This window comes from Phoxinus phoxinus (assembly GCF_949152265.1).
Source record: "Phoxinus phoxinus genome assembly, chromosome: 10".
NCBI classification, from domain to species: domain Eukaryota; kingdom Metazoa; phylum Chordata; class Actinopteri; order Cypriniformes; family Leuciscidae; genus Phoxinus; species Phoxinus phoxinus.
The window spans coordinates 26,770,938-26,785,477 of NC_136885.1; the positions used below are offsets into that span (position 1 = coordinate 26,770,938).

Below are 14,540 nucleotides of genomic sequence, written 5' to 3' on the forward strand. Positions count from 1 at the left end.
AAATCTTAACAAAACAGAATCTCATGAACAAAACAACATAGAACTGACCACTGAACTAAACACGGTTTAAATACACTGGGACTAATCAAAGAAACGAGACACAGCTGACATGACTAACGAGATAATAGATGACCAGGTGATAGGAATACAGGGACACATGAACTGAACACAGTGAAAACTAATCTAGAAACAGACATGAACAGGTCAAAAACAAACTAAACCTGAACAAACATGCAAAACGTGACAACTATTAGGGTTTTTTCTAGACCAAGGAAATCGTAAGCCTATTCATCATATTATAATGTATTTATATTGTGAACTACACCTATTTGAATGACCTTTTAAAAATGCTTTATTAGCTCTGCGTAAACTGGCCTGACTGGCTGATTAAATAAAAGCACTACAGTCACAGTACAATCATATATCTGCTGTGTTCATTAAAAGTGCAATAAAAAAAATAGACGCACTCTTATTACAAAGATTACACTCATATAATCACAGTTATATTTAAACATGGGTTTTTCCTTGAATTCCTTCTAGGTGAGAACACCACTGTCAGTAATGTTTGCTGTGACACATGACACCAGGAGGCTCATGCCATTACAAACCTGTCTCACCTGTTACACACTCTTATCTTTCTCTCTCTCTTTGTTTAACGTGTCTTGACTAGGTGGGAATTTTGTTTTCTTCAACAATGCTAATGTTTGACTAGAAAGAAGGAGGTCCTAGAAAGCCTTCGCTGTATTTGGATTGTGTAATTCACAGGGATTCCATGACACTTTGAGAACTGAACAGAATCTACATTGTCTGACTTGGTGCTCTGAGCACAGCTTTAAAAGAGCCATGGGTGAGTTTTTAAGCCTTGTTTTAAAATCATTTCTTGTTATGATTTGTCAAGTTGTAGTGTTTGTGTTATGTATACGGTAGCCAACATTAATGGGAAATATAACAAGTGCAACATAATTTTGCTATAAGTGACAAATGGTTTTGAATTAGCTGCTTTTGTCGTCTATATTTAATATTTTAATATTATTACTAACATTTATGGATGGGTGGATGTACAAAATGAGTGTATTTATTTATTCACTAATTTACTGTATTTTCATGTTACACTATATTATATATATTACAATTTACATTATATGGTAAATAAACTTGAGGTGGCAGTTTATGTCATAAAATGTGCAGACGTCTCATTTAATGGCTGTTTTTATGAGTTTACCAGACCATAAACTGGCTGTCATTGAGACTTGAGATTCAGACTGACCAATCACACAATCAAAGGGTTTCTTACAGGAAATCAGATGTATGCAATGCCATTGTGAATCACGCGCAGGGCTCTTTGTACTGATATACATTCCTGAGTTCAAGTTGCTCAGGTTCAACTCGCATACCTGTAGGCCTGTTGAAACACATTGCTAATGGATGTCCGGCTCCAGTATTGCACTTGAGAGGCACATAAATCCTACTACTTCTATCTCTTTGGCATGTTTTTTCATGCCTTCACATAATTAGACGAATTTATCTGTAGGGTATTTCATTAAATATAAGGCTTACTGGTGATTGACAAAGTGCAGCAATCTTATCTGGCCTAAATGAAATCTGCAGATTGTTTTTGCATTGATTTTAAGGGAAAATGTTTGGAATATATATAAATATGTTAAAATGTGTTATAGATGCTTATAGGTTAGCTGATAACATAATTTACAAGCCAAAATATTGTATAAAACACTCCAATCTACTAACCCCACCAAATGGCTTCACCTTTCTTTTGTCCATTCTAGAGGTGCTTGTGCTTCTAGACTTTGAGGCGACGATGCCAGATGAGTTAACGGTGTGTGTAGGGGATGTGGTAAAGAATGTCTCAAAGGCCAAAGAAGAAGGATGGCTGGAGGGAGATGTGAGAGGAAAGAGAGGCATGTTCCCTGGCAACTTCGTCAAGGTCTGGATCTATTAGAACATTGTTTTCATGGTCATGTTTAAGCCTTGCCATGGCTCCCCTAGTTCCTATACCTATATTCAAAATAGCTCTTCTCTACCCACAGGAAGTGCCTGTTTACCTAATGGGGGACAGCAACAGAGAGCCAAGGAGCATGAGGAAATGTAAGTCTCCATTATAAGTTAAATAACAGTATTTGTTAGTGAATTGATCTTTTAAGTGAATGAATCAATAATTTGCAAGTCTAATTTCAATCTGAATGCTCAAAGGTTCTAAAAGTGATACTAAACAAGATGGGAGTAGAAGAATTATGATGCTGATGACCATACATAGAGGTGAATTCAGGTTGATTGGGACACTTTTTCCAAGTCATCTTAATGGCAAAAAGTGTCCAAATCACCCTGAATTTACAACTAATTAAAATGACACAGATTACAAATGTTGTACGTTTTCTATATTTTGATAAGTCTAATATTTGATAATGCATATTGAGTCAGTAATATTTTTTTGAACGAATCGGTTGAGTCAATGATTCAATCATTAGGTGTGAAAGCAGCGCAGATGATTGGTGTATGACATCAAAGTACCACTATCGCGATACTTTAATGTATCGCTCTCGCGAGTCGCGATTTACCGATCGGTCATTCATTCACTCTCTTACACACTGTACACACACACACACACACACACACTAGAACACTCACTTGTCATCACCTCCTGACATAAACTGCAGAAGAGCGAATCTTTTGAATTAACTTGGATAAATCAAAGTCCCCAACAAGAATAAAGACTCTATGATAGATGAATATGAGTTTTTCAGTGGCAGATTCAAAAACGTTTTCATTCGAAGGTCCACAAGTGTCTGAAGTTGTCCAAAGAATCTCAGCTTGTCAGACTAAAATAAGTAGGCTAATGAAAGGGTTTGTGCCTCCACATCCGGTCTCAAATTATACTCACCAAAATCCATAGGCTAGTGCTGCCCTATATCCGCCACAAAACTGTGCTTGTCATAAAAGTGAAGTAGACTTCTAGTAAAAGTGAAAGCTAGAAGTGCTTTTTGCAGTCTAGTCCAGTTCAGTCCAGTTTGTTCTCACATCTGAACGCAGGCTACTGACATGTTCCATATGTTTTCCACTTACTTAAATTCTCCAGCGAAGAAACCAAAGGTACAGGCGACGAGGAAATGCGAGGTGGCTTTTCCCTACACTTCCCTGCACGAGGACGAGCTGGAACTGGTTCTCGGAGAGACCATCGAGATTATCAGAGAGGTAAATTAAACCCCATTTCTATAAATGCAACAAGAGCAAAGTAGATTTTACTTGGATGGTTTCGTGTAGCATGTTTTATACTATCAGTGGTAGTCTCATCATGTTAACGTAATGGAATATTTAATCCGTATTATTATTTTTATTTGGATAGAATGTTCACACTGCTCCTATTCAAATTATTATGTTACCTCACTTGATTTGTAGCCTATGTAAAGACAGTAAGCTGTAATTACAGCAAAATAATAAACCCTGAAAATACCCATACTGAAAAAAAATATGTGTGTGAGAGAGAGAGAGAGAGAGAGAGAGAGAGAGAGAGAGAGAGAGAGAGAGAGAGAGAGAGAGAGAGAGAGAGAGAGAGAGAGAGAGAGAGAGAGAGAGAGAATGGCTGTCTGACAGTACATAATTTTGCTTTTCACATGACTGCTTAATAAATAAGTAAATATATGTGAAATCAGTTAAATATATATATTTTTATGTGTATATAAATGATGGTTGGAAATGTTTATGCTTCCAAATCATTACAAATTACAAATGAATCTGCATTCTTCTTTGTCTGGTAGATTGAAGATGGATGGTGGATGGGAAAGAAAAATAACCAAATAGGAGCCTTTCCGTCCAATTTTGTGAAGGAAATTTTTGTCCCTTCAAAAGGTGAGCTTGTACACTAAAACTAGAGCTGTAAATATTTGCATTTCCTTCACATAATGAGCATCGTCTTATAGCTGCAATTGATACAGTGCCCTCTGTCATTTTTGGGACAAAGACAGCAAACTGTTGCTTGGCCATCCTATTTTTGTGATGAAACATTAGTTGGATCTTGCAGTATAGGCTCAAGAAGTCTTTTGTAGATAGTAAAAATCCACACATGCTTCCTGAAGATCGTTTCTGTCAGACATATCAGACAAACAATATGCAGACAAAAATATCTTATTCCTACAGTAAACAATTAAACATTTGTGTAAAAAAGTTAAACTAAAAAAAAAACCCGTCTTGAGACCTTTTGGGTCTTTTTTGTCCATTTTCTTTTTTCAAAACAAATATGTGTTCTGTGTGAATGGCCCCTATGTTTGCTACTGTCTTTCTGAACCCTCTTAATGTTTGCAGATGGCAAGATAACTGAAGCCAAAGCCAGGCCTAAACTCTCTGAAGCTGTCTTCAATAAAGAAGTGAATATATATTATATTATATTAACAATAGTGCTGTCAAATCGATTAATCGCGATTAATCACATCTAACAAAAGTTTGTTTACGTAATATATATATATATATTACATTTTATGTATATCATATATATGTCTGTGTGTATATTTATATATACTGTGTGTGTGTGTGTGTGTGTGTGTGTGTGTGTGTACAGTATATACACAGACATATATATTATATATATACATTTAATAATATATATATATATATATATATATATACACATAAATGTTTGTTAGCATAATATATGTATGTTAGATGCGATTAATCGGTTTGACAGCACTAATTAATAATATAAATCTATTATATAATATAATATTATTATTTATATTTTATGATATTACTTTTTTTCTTACAGGTAAAGGGACAACAGAGACCAAGTTTACGGAGGAAAACATCAATCGGTGAGAAGTCTAAAAATAATGTCATACCATACAGTTGATTTTTGTTGAATAATTAAAATGCTGTTTAGCTGGAGCTTGAGGTTGCACTCTATAACTTGAAGAGAACAGAGTAACACTATTCCTATAATAAACAGTGACAAAGAAATCACACAGAATCTTAAGACAATGCTATTGCAGTTATCAGTGAATGAAAAGATCTATTCTTAAAGGACTTCCCTAACGGTTTCACACCAGAAGAGCAGTGCTTTGACCATGTGCTTTTTAGATTCACCCACCAAACCTGCCAGAGCAAATCGGCTAAGGAAAATTTGTTAATAAGTTAAATCACAATGGCAGTAAATTTGAGGTCACTGAATACATGTTTAATTCCTCCACAGTAAAAGAATGTTGTCAGGCCATGTTCGACTACACGGCTATTGCCGAAGACGAGTTGAACCTGAAGAAGGGAGACGTCATAACCATAATCAGCAAGGTGTGTCATTGGTGACCAATAGACTACTTTCTGTTTATAAGGCACACAGTGTATTTTCTAAAGAACAATGATCCCTCATCTGATTTGTATGTAAAGGATAATGTACAGTTAGCTGATGATTACAGCAAAATAATAAACCTATTTATTATAAACCCTAATAATAAATAATAAACAAGGTGATCATTATGCCAACACAAAATGCATCATTGTATTTTGTATAATTCTGAAGGGGTGTATTTTGACCGTATATGACCACATGGCTGTACAATATCTAATTTATTACATGATTTATTTATTTTTAATGTTGTTGTTTTTTTAAGGCTACATTTATTAGATCAAATAAACAATAAAAACAGTAATATTGTAAAATAATTTTCTATTTGGATATATAAAAACGGTAATATTGTAAATAATTTTCTATTTGGGTATATTTTAAAACGTAATTTATTCATGTGATAGCATAGCTGAATTTTCATCAGCCAATACTCGAGTCTTCAGTGTCACGTGATCCTTCAGAAATCATTCTAATATCCTGATTTGGTGCTGCTTAATTTTTCAAGGATTCTTTGATGAATAGAAAGTTAAAAAGAAGTGTTTTGATTAATGTAATGCATCCTTGCTGAATAAAAATATTAATTTATTTAAAAATATATTTTGTTGAGCCCAAACTTTTCTAGGTAGTGTGTATATGAAACAAAAAGAGAATAGAGTGATATGTGTATTCATAACTGACAACGTCCTCATTTGTTTGTTTATACCCCATATACAAGTTAGTATCTTTTCCTGCTCAGTGAGTCAGCTTTGTGTTTTTCTTTTCCCTGAAGGCCACTGAGGACGATGGCTGGTGGGAGGGGGAACTGAACGGATACAGGGGCTTTTTTCCTGATAACTTCGTCATGGTGATCCCAAGGGATGCTCTTCATGTGAGTGTGGGACAGAGAAATGTTCTCATGATTGGCCCATTTGTGTACTGTTAGAGAATGGGAGTCTCCCTTTTGTCAATACTGCTCTGAGCTTTTACTAATGCGCTGGCTCAGAAAACCGATTTAAGGCCAAGGATATTCATTCTAGTTTACAAATAGTTTGGTTTGTTTTAAGGTGGAACGTACTGGAGGTAATAAATCTGTTTTTAATGCCTTGATACACAAGACGGCTAGCTGTGGTCTGTACATGACTGTATTTTCTTCCTGTTACTTTGGGCTTATTAAAAGAGATTGACTCAGAGGTTTCCATTAGAGGAGAGGAACACTAAAAACAGTGACTTGATTCCTCCTACATGAAAAGAGTGTGAGCGTTAACCTGCTCAAAAGGACTAATCCATATTTGGTTGACAATTTGTCACTTTCTTCGCAGACTGGGAATGCAGGCCAGACACCGGTGAGACTTGGCTCTCTGAAAAAACCAGGTAAGACCTCAGCACCTGTTATAGCGGCAGGGCTGGTTCGACAAGATTCTTCAGATTATATCGAACGTGCAGTAGCTGGAAATGTTGCTAGAAATAGTTGCATTAAGAGATTATAGGGGTGTGCGTGAGCAGGTTTAATTAGATGGAAAACATCGTGGCACATGTCAGGCCGTCTTTGAAACACTTGTTACTGTCATTTTTTTTTTTTAATGGTTGAATGGAAAGATTGTTGGTTTGTATCCTGCATGGGAAGATTTTTGTTATGTGAAAATATTATATTTGTCCATCTTTATTATAGTATCAGTAAATCAATAATACAAAAGTCCATTCAAAGTTATAAAATATAACGTTATAATTTATTATAAAATTATTATATAATTTTAATAACTATAAAATACTATATAGGCCTATGCTAAGCTTGAAAAACAGAATTTGAATATATAAAATCAATTTTTATAAACTGTTTTGTGTCTTTATAACAACTCAGATGTCTTCATCAAATAAGAATAATATACTGCATATGTATATATATATATATATATCAAAGGACAAAAATACTTGAATGCCAGTAAAGCTGGAATTCATTAGTGGTAAATATACACAATGACTCTTGAATTATGGTTTTAATGAAGGATGTGTCATCATTGTCTAACCCACAGTACTTCCCTTATTTGAAATGAGACACAATCCTTATTAGTTATCACTTAAGATCTTAACTACAGGAAGTTCAAGTTCAGTTTTTTACTTTTTATTACTATTATTATATTCACATCATGCACAAATAAAGACAACTGAACAGCTACTGTGTTTTTTTTCATCTACAAAGTTGTATGCCTGTTCTTTGAACTTTATTCAGTGCTCGACAGCCCTTATGCTGTATGATTTTATTTTTATTCAGCTTGACTTTTCTGAGGAATTAACAAGTTAGCTTATGTTTGGTAGCTCATGGAAACTACAAACTTTAAAATGCAGTTTCTGCACCTGTTATTGACAACTCATTTCTAGGACAGGAAGTAGGCTTTTTGCTTTTTGTTTTGCACTCAAGCGTGAAACTCTGCCATTTCCCCCAGGATGATCATGTTTTGTTTTGTTTTGCTGCGGAATTGTCTCTGTGACATTGTTAAAGTGGTGTTAAAAGCCTGGAAATGTGGTGCAAAAATCTCTGTTCTTTGCTGAATCTGACTTTCTTACACATAACACGTTACCACAAACCGCTCTAAGAAACACTGATGCAGCTGTGTGGGGCTGTGACAGGAAGTTGTTGTAGGCCATGAAGAGATGTCATGTGCGCAGACTCTAGAGGAAGGCAAGGGCCGAGTGGAGCACCCCTCTGCTCTCTATATATACGCCTTCATTTCCATAAGGACATAGGGTTGTGATGTTGAAAACTGACAGGGTATGTATAGACTGTATTTATTCTTCTGTATTTTTAGTTCTTGGATTTTGTTTTTCTTCTCCAGATGCATTTGCAGTTATATCACTTGTCCTTGTTTTACGACTTTATGCAATTACATAAGTCATATAATGTTTTTTTATAGTGTTTTATAGAAGATTTGGTTTCAAAACTTGTCATAGTGGTCGATGGGATGTGACGAGAGAGTATGTTTACTCAAAATAATTGCATGTTATATTTATGGCTCTGGCAAGATCTGTGCATCCATTTGATTATTTTTGACTAGACAAGACTGATTCTGAATGAGGACAGAGATCTGGTCTGTATTGTCGGACACAGTTTAATTACTGTTAATGCTTAAACTTTATTTAGGGAACCCATGAGAATTATTTTGTGTAGCCACAGGAAACAAATGCTCGTTTGCCAGGGAAAGTTACAAGTTCTCATGCCACTGAGACCTCCAGCATGTGTCCTGTTTAGTTGTGAGAGAATGCTTCAAAGTGATGTTTATTTTGTGAAGTTAATTTTAAAGTGTGTAAAGAGAATGGTTGCAAAAATAGCTTTAAGGGTTCTGGCATCTGGCCATCCAGCAAACTGTCCTCTCATGTGGGGTGCGTTATTAAAAAGGCTTTATTAAAATTGGGCTTTTATATTAAAATCCACAACCTACCCAATGCAACAGAGCCTTCATCCTTGTGACCATTTAATCTTACATCTCTATAATGCCTTTTTAATATTATACCCCACGCAAGTGCCTTGGGCTTTTTTCCTGTATGGGAGGGAATGCCAACATTCGGCTTCCATTAACTTTGAGAAGAAGAAGCAACAATGACATTTACATATGTTTGTTGCATTTGTTTGTTGCATTGACGGAAAAAACGAATAATTCTTGTATCTTCTTACATCTCAGGGAATCAGATGCCAGTGATGGACCAGAACAGCTCAGATACGAAACCAAAGACGGAGACTAAAAGTAACAATTCTGAACAAACATATAAATAACCTTTAAAAGTATAACATCTGGATTCTTATTCTGGAGTAAATTTATATCTAAGGGTGTGTTCACATTTGGCAGGTTTGGTTAGATTAAAACGAAATACGGTGCGGTAGCTCCGTAAGTGCAGTTAATTTGAATAACTGTGAACGCTGCCATCCGAAACCTTGTGCACACCAAACTAGTGGACCAAGAGCTCTGAAAAGGTGGGTCTCAAACTCTAAAAAGGACAGAATGCTCAAGCATACCCGGTTCTTTTCGTCATAGTTACGATGTTAAACCATTACAGTTTGATACGCGCATCAGAACCTTGCCGTTTTTCCACAGCGGATGAATTCCTGGAGCTGTTTTGACTATTTTCTAAGTTTTTTGTGTGTTCTTGGCTTGTAAAAATACCTGCACATACTCGCAAATCATGCGTCATAAAATCCTTTTTTTAATCTTTAGGTTCAGTGTTAAAAATGACAGTGTGAACACTAAGTAAACCTGGACTAGATGTATTGTTTTCACTCTTGGTCTGGACCAAAAGAACCGAGAACCGAACTACAAATGTTACTGTGAACACACCCTAAACCTATTACATTTTTATGAAATATTTTTTTATATTACATGTCTAACATTTATTACTTCACTTAAGCATTGCTGTCTAAGGAAATTCACCCAATATGATGGTATTTATCTCTTGTCTTTGCACACAGGTGAGAAACCAGACACTAAAGACTTTCGAAGTGACCCACCTGGTAAAATCAAGTTGCCTGGTCTACACAAAGCACCTGTTCTTCCACCACCCGCCAAAGAGAAGCCCATAAAACTTGTACCAAAGTAAGTGACACCTTAGCAAATCATGTTAGAGAGCACACAACCTTCTGTGATGCATTTCATGAGACTCTCATCACAAGTAACACCAAATATATACGAAATCTGAAACGCAAATAAAAATCTAAAATCCCCTTCCATCGGTCAACGTTCTTTTCCTCAGGGACTGAATTCCCCCTCATCAGATAGTCATTTAGCGTTATGTGTTATATTAAAGGGCCTGTGAATGTTCAGTCTGGTAAAGAGCGATGGAAATTGATGTTGCTAAGGGACTAAAACAAAGTCAAACGGCCTGTTTCCTGTTTCCATGTGCACAAGGCAGAGCTTACAGAAAGAACTGTCATTCTGACAGAATTGCATGCACAAACTAAGACATTACAAGCATTAAGAGTTAATCTTATATTTTCCAAAAGAAATCAAAGCAATCTGTTGTTTGAAAAAGCTCACGAAACTTTAAGACACATTAGACACAAATTTAGAAGCAGCTGAAGCCTCAAATTTAGAAGCAGCTGAAGACCTCTTCCGCAAGCACTTAACCTCACTCTCTTAAACCAATGCACTTACACACACGCACACTAAAAAAAAACTCTATTGAATTTTAATATACTGTATGTGTGCACTTTTTCCCCTTCTTAGAAATGTTGAAGAGCCACAAGCTGTCTCACCGAGACAACAGCCCCCTGCCTCGCAAGTACAGAAAGAGGTAAAAGACACTAAGGAGGACGTTAAAGATAAGACACCTGACCAGTTTGACGGTGTAGACGTATCCTCAGAGAAACTGAGCCATCCCACGGCCAACAGAGCCAAACCTCCACAGAGAAGACCACCAACAGCCCTCACCACTGTCGCACAAGTGAGCTTAACACAAAGGCACAGACGTGACACTCACAAACGCTTCAGGATTTAAGTCGATTGGCTTTTAGTTTAAAGTCCCCCTGTAGTCAATAATTGTATCCCTTAAAACTCATCTTTGAACACCAAGATGACATATTTAAACATTTGTTGTGAAAATAATTTTTTCATGCCTTAAAATAGCTTTAATGTAACTCTACACCCTTATACGCGGACCCATAATTATGCAAATTAGTCTCTGTCTTCACTCAATCACACCAGTTTAAATACCTGATACACTCTGTCAACTTAACTGTAGTAAACACTACACAATGGCAAGTGGAAAAACTGGTTTAATTCAACCATGTGTGTTTGAACCAGAAACTGATGTATTGCTCTCTATATACAACGACGGACACATAACGGTAATTAATATGATTAGACTTCGGCTTGATTACGTTATCAAACAGCTAATAACATTGTGCTAATGTTACACGAACCATGTTCCCATTCATCATCTCAGAGTCAGTCAGCTGCCTCTTAAACATCATCATCCTTAGAAACGCTTTGAACCATTTAGAATGTCAGTGGAGAAAGGCATATAGTTCATCATAACATCGTAATATACATCATATTCATAATTCACCTGCTATATTGCTAAATGTATTGCTAATGATATGCTAAAGCCCGCCCTGCACGTTGATGGGATTGGTTGTCTTTGGTTCACTGCAGTTTTAAGGAGAAAATACTCAACAATGGTGTTGACTTATGAATTTGCACATGGTTTGTCTTAAAGCATATTTTAAAACACCACAGACCTATAAACCGCATTGCAAACTTGATTTTCACCACAGGGGGACTTTAAGAGATGATTTGCAACAAAACAAACTGTTCTCAATTTAATGAATCAAGCCTAAAAATGTTTCATTAAACTTGTGGTTTTCAAAGCTTAAGATGCGGCACTCAAGCCAAAGCATGTCTGGGGAGGTGTGTGGAGAATGATGATCAAAATGAGGAAAATCAAAAATTAGGGCTGTCAAAATCAATTACAAAAATTAATCATGATTTTATATATATAATAATTACATATTATAATCATTCTTTTTAAATAACGAGTTAAAATATTCAGTCTAATGTCTTGATAAATAATCCAAATAACATCTGTTTTTCATAAAGGTTCCAGATGAAACTGACCACAATGAAACTGCAGGAGAGAAAGATGGATTACCACAAAATATTCCAGAGGTTTGGATAACTCTTTACAATAACTTTCAATAATAATATTATAACATTATATAATGCTTCACAGATCAGATTATCTCATGTACCTTCAAATATACGAAATTGTAATTCATATACAGTAGGCCCATAATATTATCATAACTATTCATGTTTGAATGTACATGAACTATTGATCTGTAAAGCATTATATAATGTTTTAAGGGCCTTTTAATGAAAGTTGTTCTAAAGTGTTACCAAAGGTTGGAAAATTAATATTACGTTATGGAATTATTTTTGTCTATAAAACATCTTAAACGTCTGATATATACCACCGTTTAAAAGTTTGAGGTTGGTAAGATGTTTTTGAATGAAGTCTCTTATGCTCACCAAGACTGCACTTATTCAAACATAATACAGTAGAACAGTAATATTGTGAAATATTATTACCATTTAAAATGTGTTTTCTATTTGAATGTATTTATAATGTAATTTATTCCAGTGATGCAAAGCTGTATTTTCAGCATCATTACTCCAATCTTCAGTGTCACATGATCCTTCAGAAATCATGCTAATATGCTCAAGAATTTTGCTCAATGCTCAATTTGTGCTGCTTAATAATTTTGTCGAAACAGTAGAATATTTGATAAATGGAAAGTTTAAAAGCACAGGATTTATTTGAAAAATATTTTTTAGAGTAATTTTTGATACCTCTTTCCTGAATAAAAGTATATATTTCTTAAAAAAAAAAAAAAAAGTACCGACCACAAACTTCCGAACTGTGATGTACAGCCATTTGTTAACATATTGTCCGAGGATTTCTATCCCTCTTCATCCCTAAGTTGCTCAGCTGCTGGTATTTGTTCACAGGTTACAGAGCCTCAGTCAGCTCCTCCCGCCAAGACAGACCAGGGAACTAAGAGCACACCACCACCCAAGACACAGACCGAAAGCAAAGCTGGGGTTCAGGAGGGGAACGCGTCACTGGCCTCTGTACTGATAGAACTCAAAGATCTCCGCATGTCACTGGATCTCCTCAAAGCACTGCACGAGTGAGTATAAACCCCGGCGACTGCCACCCCTGAATGATCATATCACACATTTCTTTTATTGCAAAATTCCATTTTGCTTTTCCTCACCAGGAGAGACATAAATGACCTTAAAGTTGAACTGAAGGACGAGTCCGAAAAACGGATGAGATTACAAGTGAGTGTGGTGAGATTTGAGTCTATTCTGTGAAGATGATAAAGTCTCATAAAAAAAATAGACGTTGATTTTATTTTAATTTTACATCAGTTTCTCATTCAATTATGTTAATGCTATATGTAAACAAATCCAGTCAAATAAATACTGTCTTTATCCTCAAGAGAGCAGCAGTGAGTTAAAAATACAACCTCTTTAACATCATAGACCTGACAACACACGTAACCGTAGTCATAAGGATTCCTATTTTATCCTTAAACAACCTTAAAAATAGCCAAAAATATATCTGGAAGTTTAAAAAAAAAAAAAAAAATGTACTATCTATCTCTTCTACCCTGATGCAGATTGTTTACCTGTAGATTTGACACTGTCGAATTTAAATATAGTCTCACCTTAATGCTAGTCTTCCCTTAAAGGTTGTGTAGGTAAGAATTGTCTAAAGAACTTTTTTTCAAATTGGCTTAAACTGTCTTTATATACCAATACATAATTAAAATATAAGTACTTTGAAAAAGAGAGTATAAAAATTGAGTGACTATAGTGTATTTAATCTTCAAAAAACACAGCTCATTAATTCCTACCGGGACGAAACAAGTGATTGGCTTGCGCGACTGTCACTCTCCGTCACCATGACTACCGCCGCTATTATTGCATTTTATTGCATATACTTGCATTTTAATTATGTATTGGTATATAAAGACAGTTTAAACAAATTTGAATAAAAGTTTTTTTAGACAATTCTGACCTACCCTACCTTTAATGCTAAGTACAACTTATTAATCAATTTTTTTATATTTATAGGATGAAGTGGAGGCTCTGAGGAAAAAATAGTGTCCATTGAACACCAGGAGTATTTCACAATCCCCCAAGTGATCCTTCTTTGGGACATGAAGATAAAGGCTACAGAAAGACAATGGTGGAGTGTTGAGGGAATGTAAAAATGTGCAGACAGATATGGAAATCCCGCATTTGCAACTTGTTGAATAATTCCTAATCCAGTGGACCAGAAGGATGAGCTCCATTCAGGGAGCAGAACTACAAAAAGATGTTTCAGTTTTCATATACTGCTTATCAGCTCATTTGGTTTTGGGAGTCCTCTCCACTTGTTTTTTTAAAGACATATATAGGCTATATATATATATATGCATTTTGAAATGTGTAAATATAAAATATTCCAGATAACGGTTAAACTACAGTAGGCCATATTTTAAAATATTAACACACATTCTATTAATAATATGTTTCTGTTTTGTGGTATTCTGTAAAAAATAAATCAATAAATAATTCCACTGATGATGGTCAAATGTTTTTGCACCAAACATGATTAACTCAGAGACTTTTTTTTAAATGCAACTACATAAAAGTTGTATCTGTGTTAAGACTATGAAACA

At 35.3% G+C, this 14,540-nt stretch overlaps 1 protein-coding gene across 16 annotated transcripts; it reads left to right on the forward strand.

Annotated features, from left to right (window-relative positions):
- Nucleotides 1-95: 95 nt before the first annotated feature.
- Nucleotides 96-14,443, forward strand: sh3d21 (SH3 domain containing 21). Of its 16 annotated transcripts, XM_079625216.1 has the most exons (19): nt 172-278; nt 541-670; nt 766-847; nt 1,785-1,942; nt 2,046-2,103; nt 3,092-3,207; nt 3,771-3,861; nt 4,315-4,376; nt 4,772-4,817; nt 5,195-5,289; nt 6,114-6,212; nt 6,643-6,694; nt 8,998-9,060; nt 9,780-9,903; nt 10,534-10,750; nt 11,905-11,973; nt 12,817-12,998; nt 13,089-13,152; nt 13,951-14,443. In XM_079625216.1, the coding sequence occupies exons 3-19, from the start codon at nt 844-846 to the stop codon at nt 13,978-13,980; spliced, it is 1,530 nt and encodes a 509-aa protein (XP_079481342.1). In that variant the 5' UTR covers nt 172-278; nt 541-670; nt 766-843; the 3' UTR covers nt 13,981-14,443. The 16 variants fall into 16 exon arrangements, with proteins under 16 accessions (XP_079481333.1, XP_079481332.1, XP_079481344.1 ...); XM_079625218.1 differs by lacking the exon at nt 541-670 and having other exon boundaries at nt 116-203; XM_079625209.1 differs by lacking the exon at nt 11,905-11,973 and having other exon boundaries at nt 139-278.
- Nucleotides 14,444-14,540: the final 97 nt, after the last annotated feature.

Bases quoted from the DNA above. Each gene is read 5' to 3' on its own strand.
- sh3d21 (XM_079625206.1), top strand. From the start codon at position 110: ATGACTAACGAGATAATAGATGACCAG. The intron at 848-1,784 runs GTGAGTTTTTAA...TGTCCATTCTAG, and splicing joins CAGCTTTAAAAGAGCCATGG to AGGTGCTTGTGCTTCTAGAC. The intron at 6,213-6,642 runs GTGAGTGTGGGA...CTTTCTTCGCAG, and splicing joins TCCCAAGGGATGCTCTTCAT to ACTGGGAATGCAGGCCAGAC.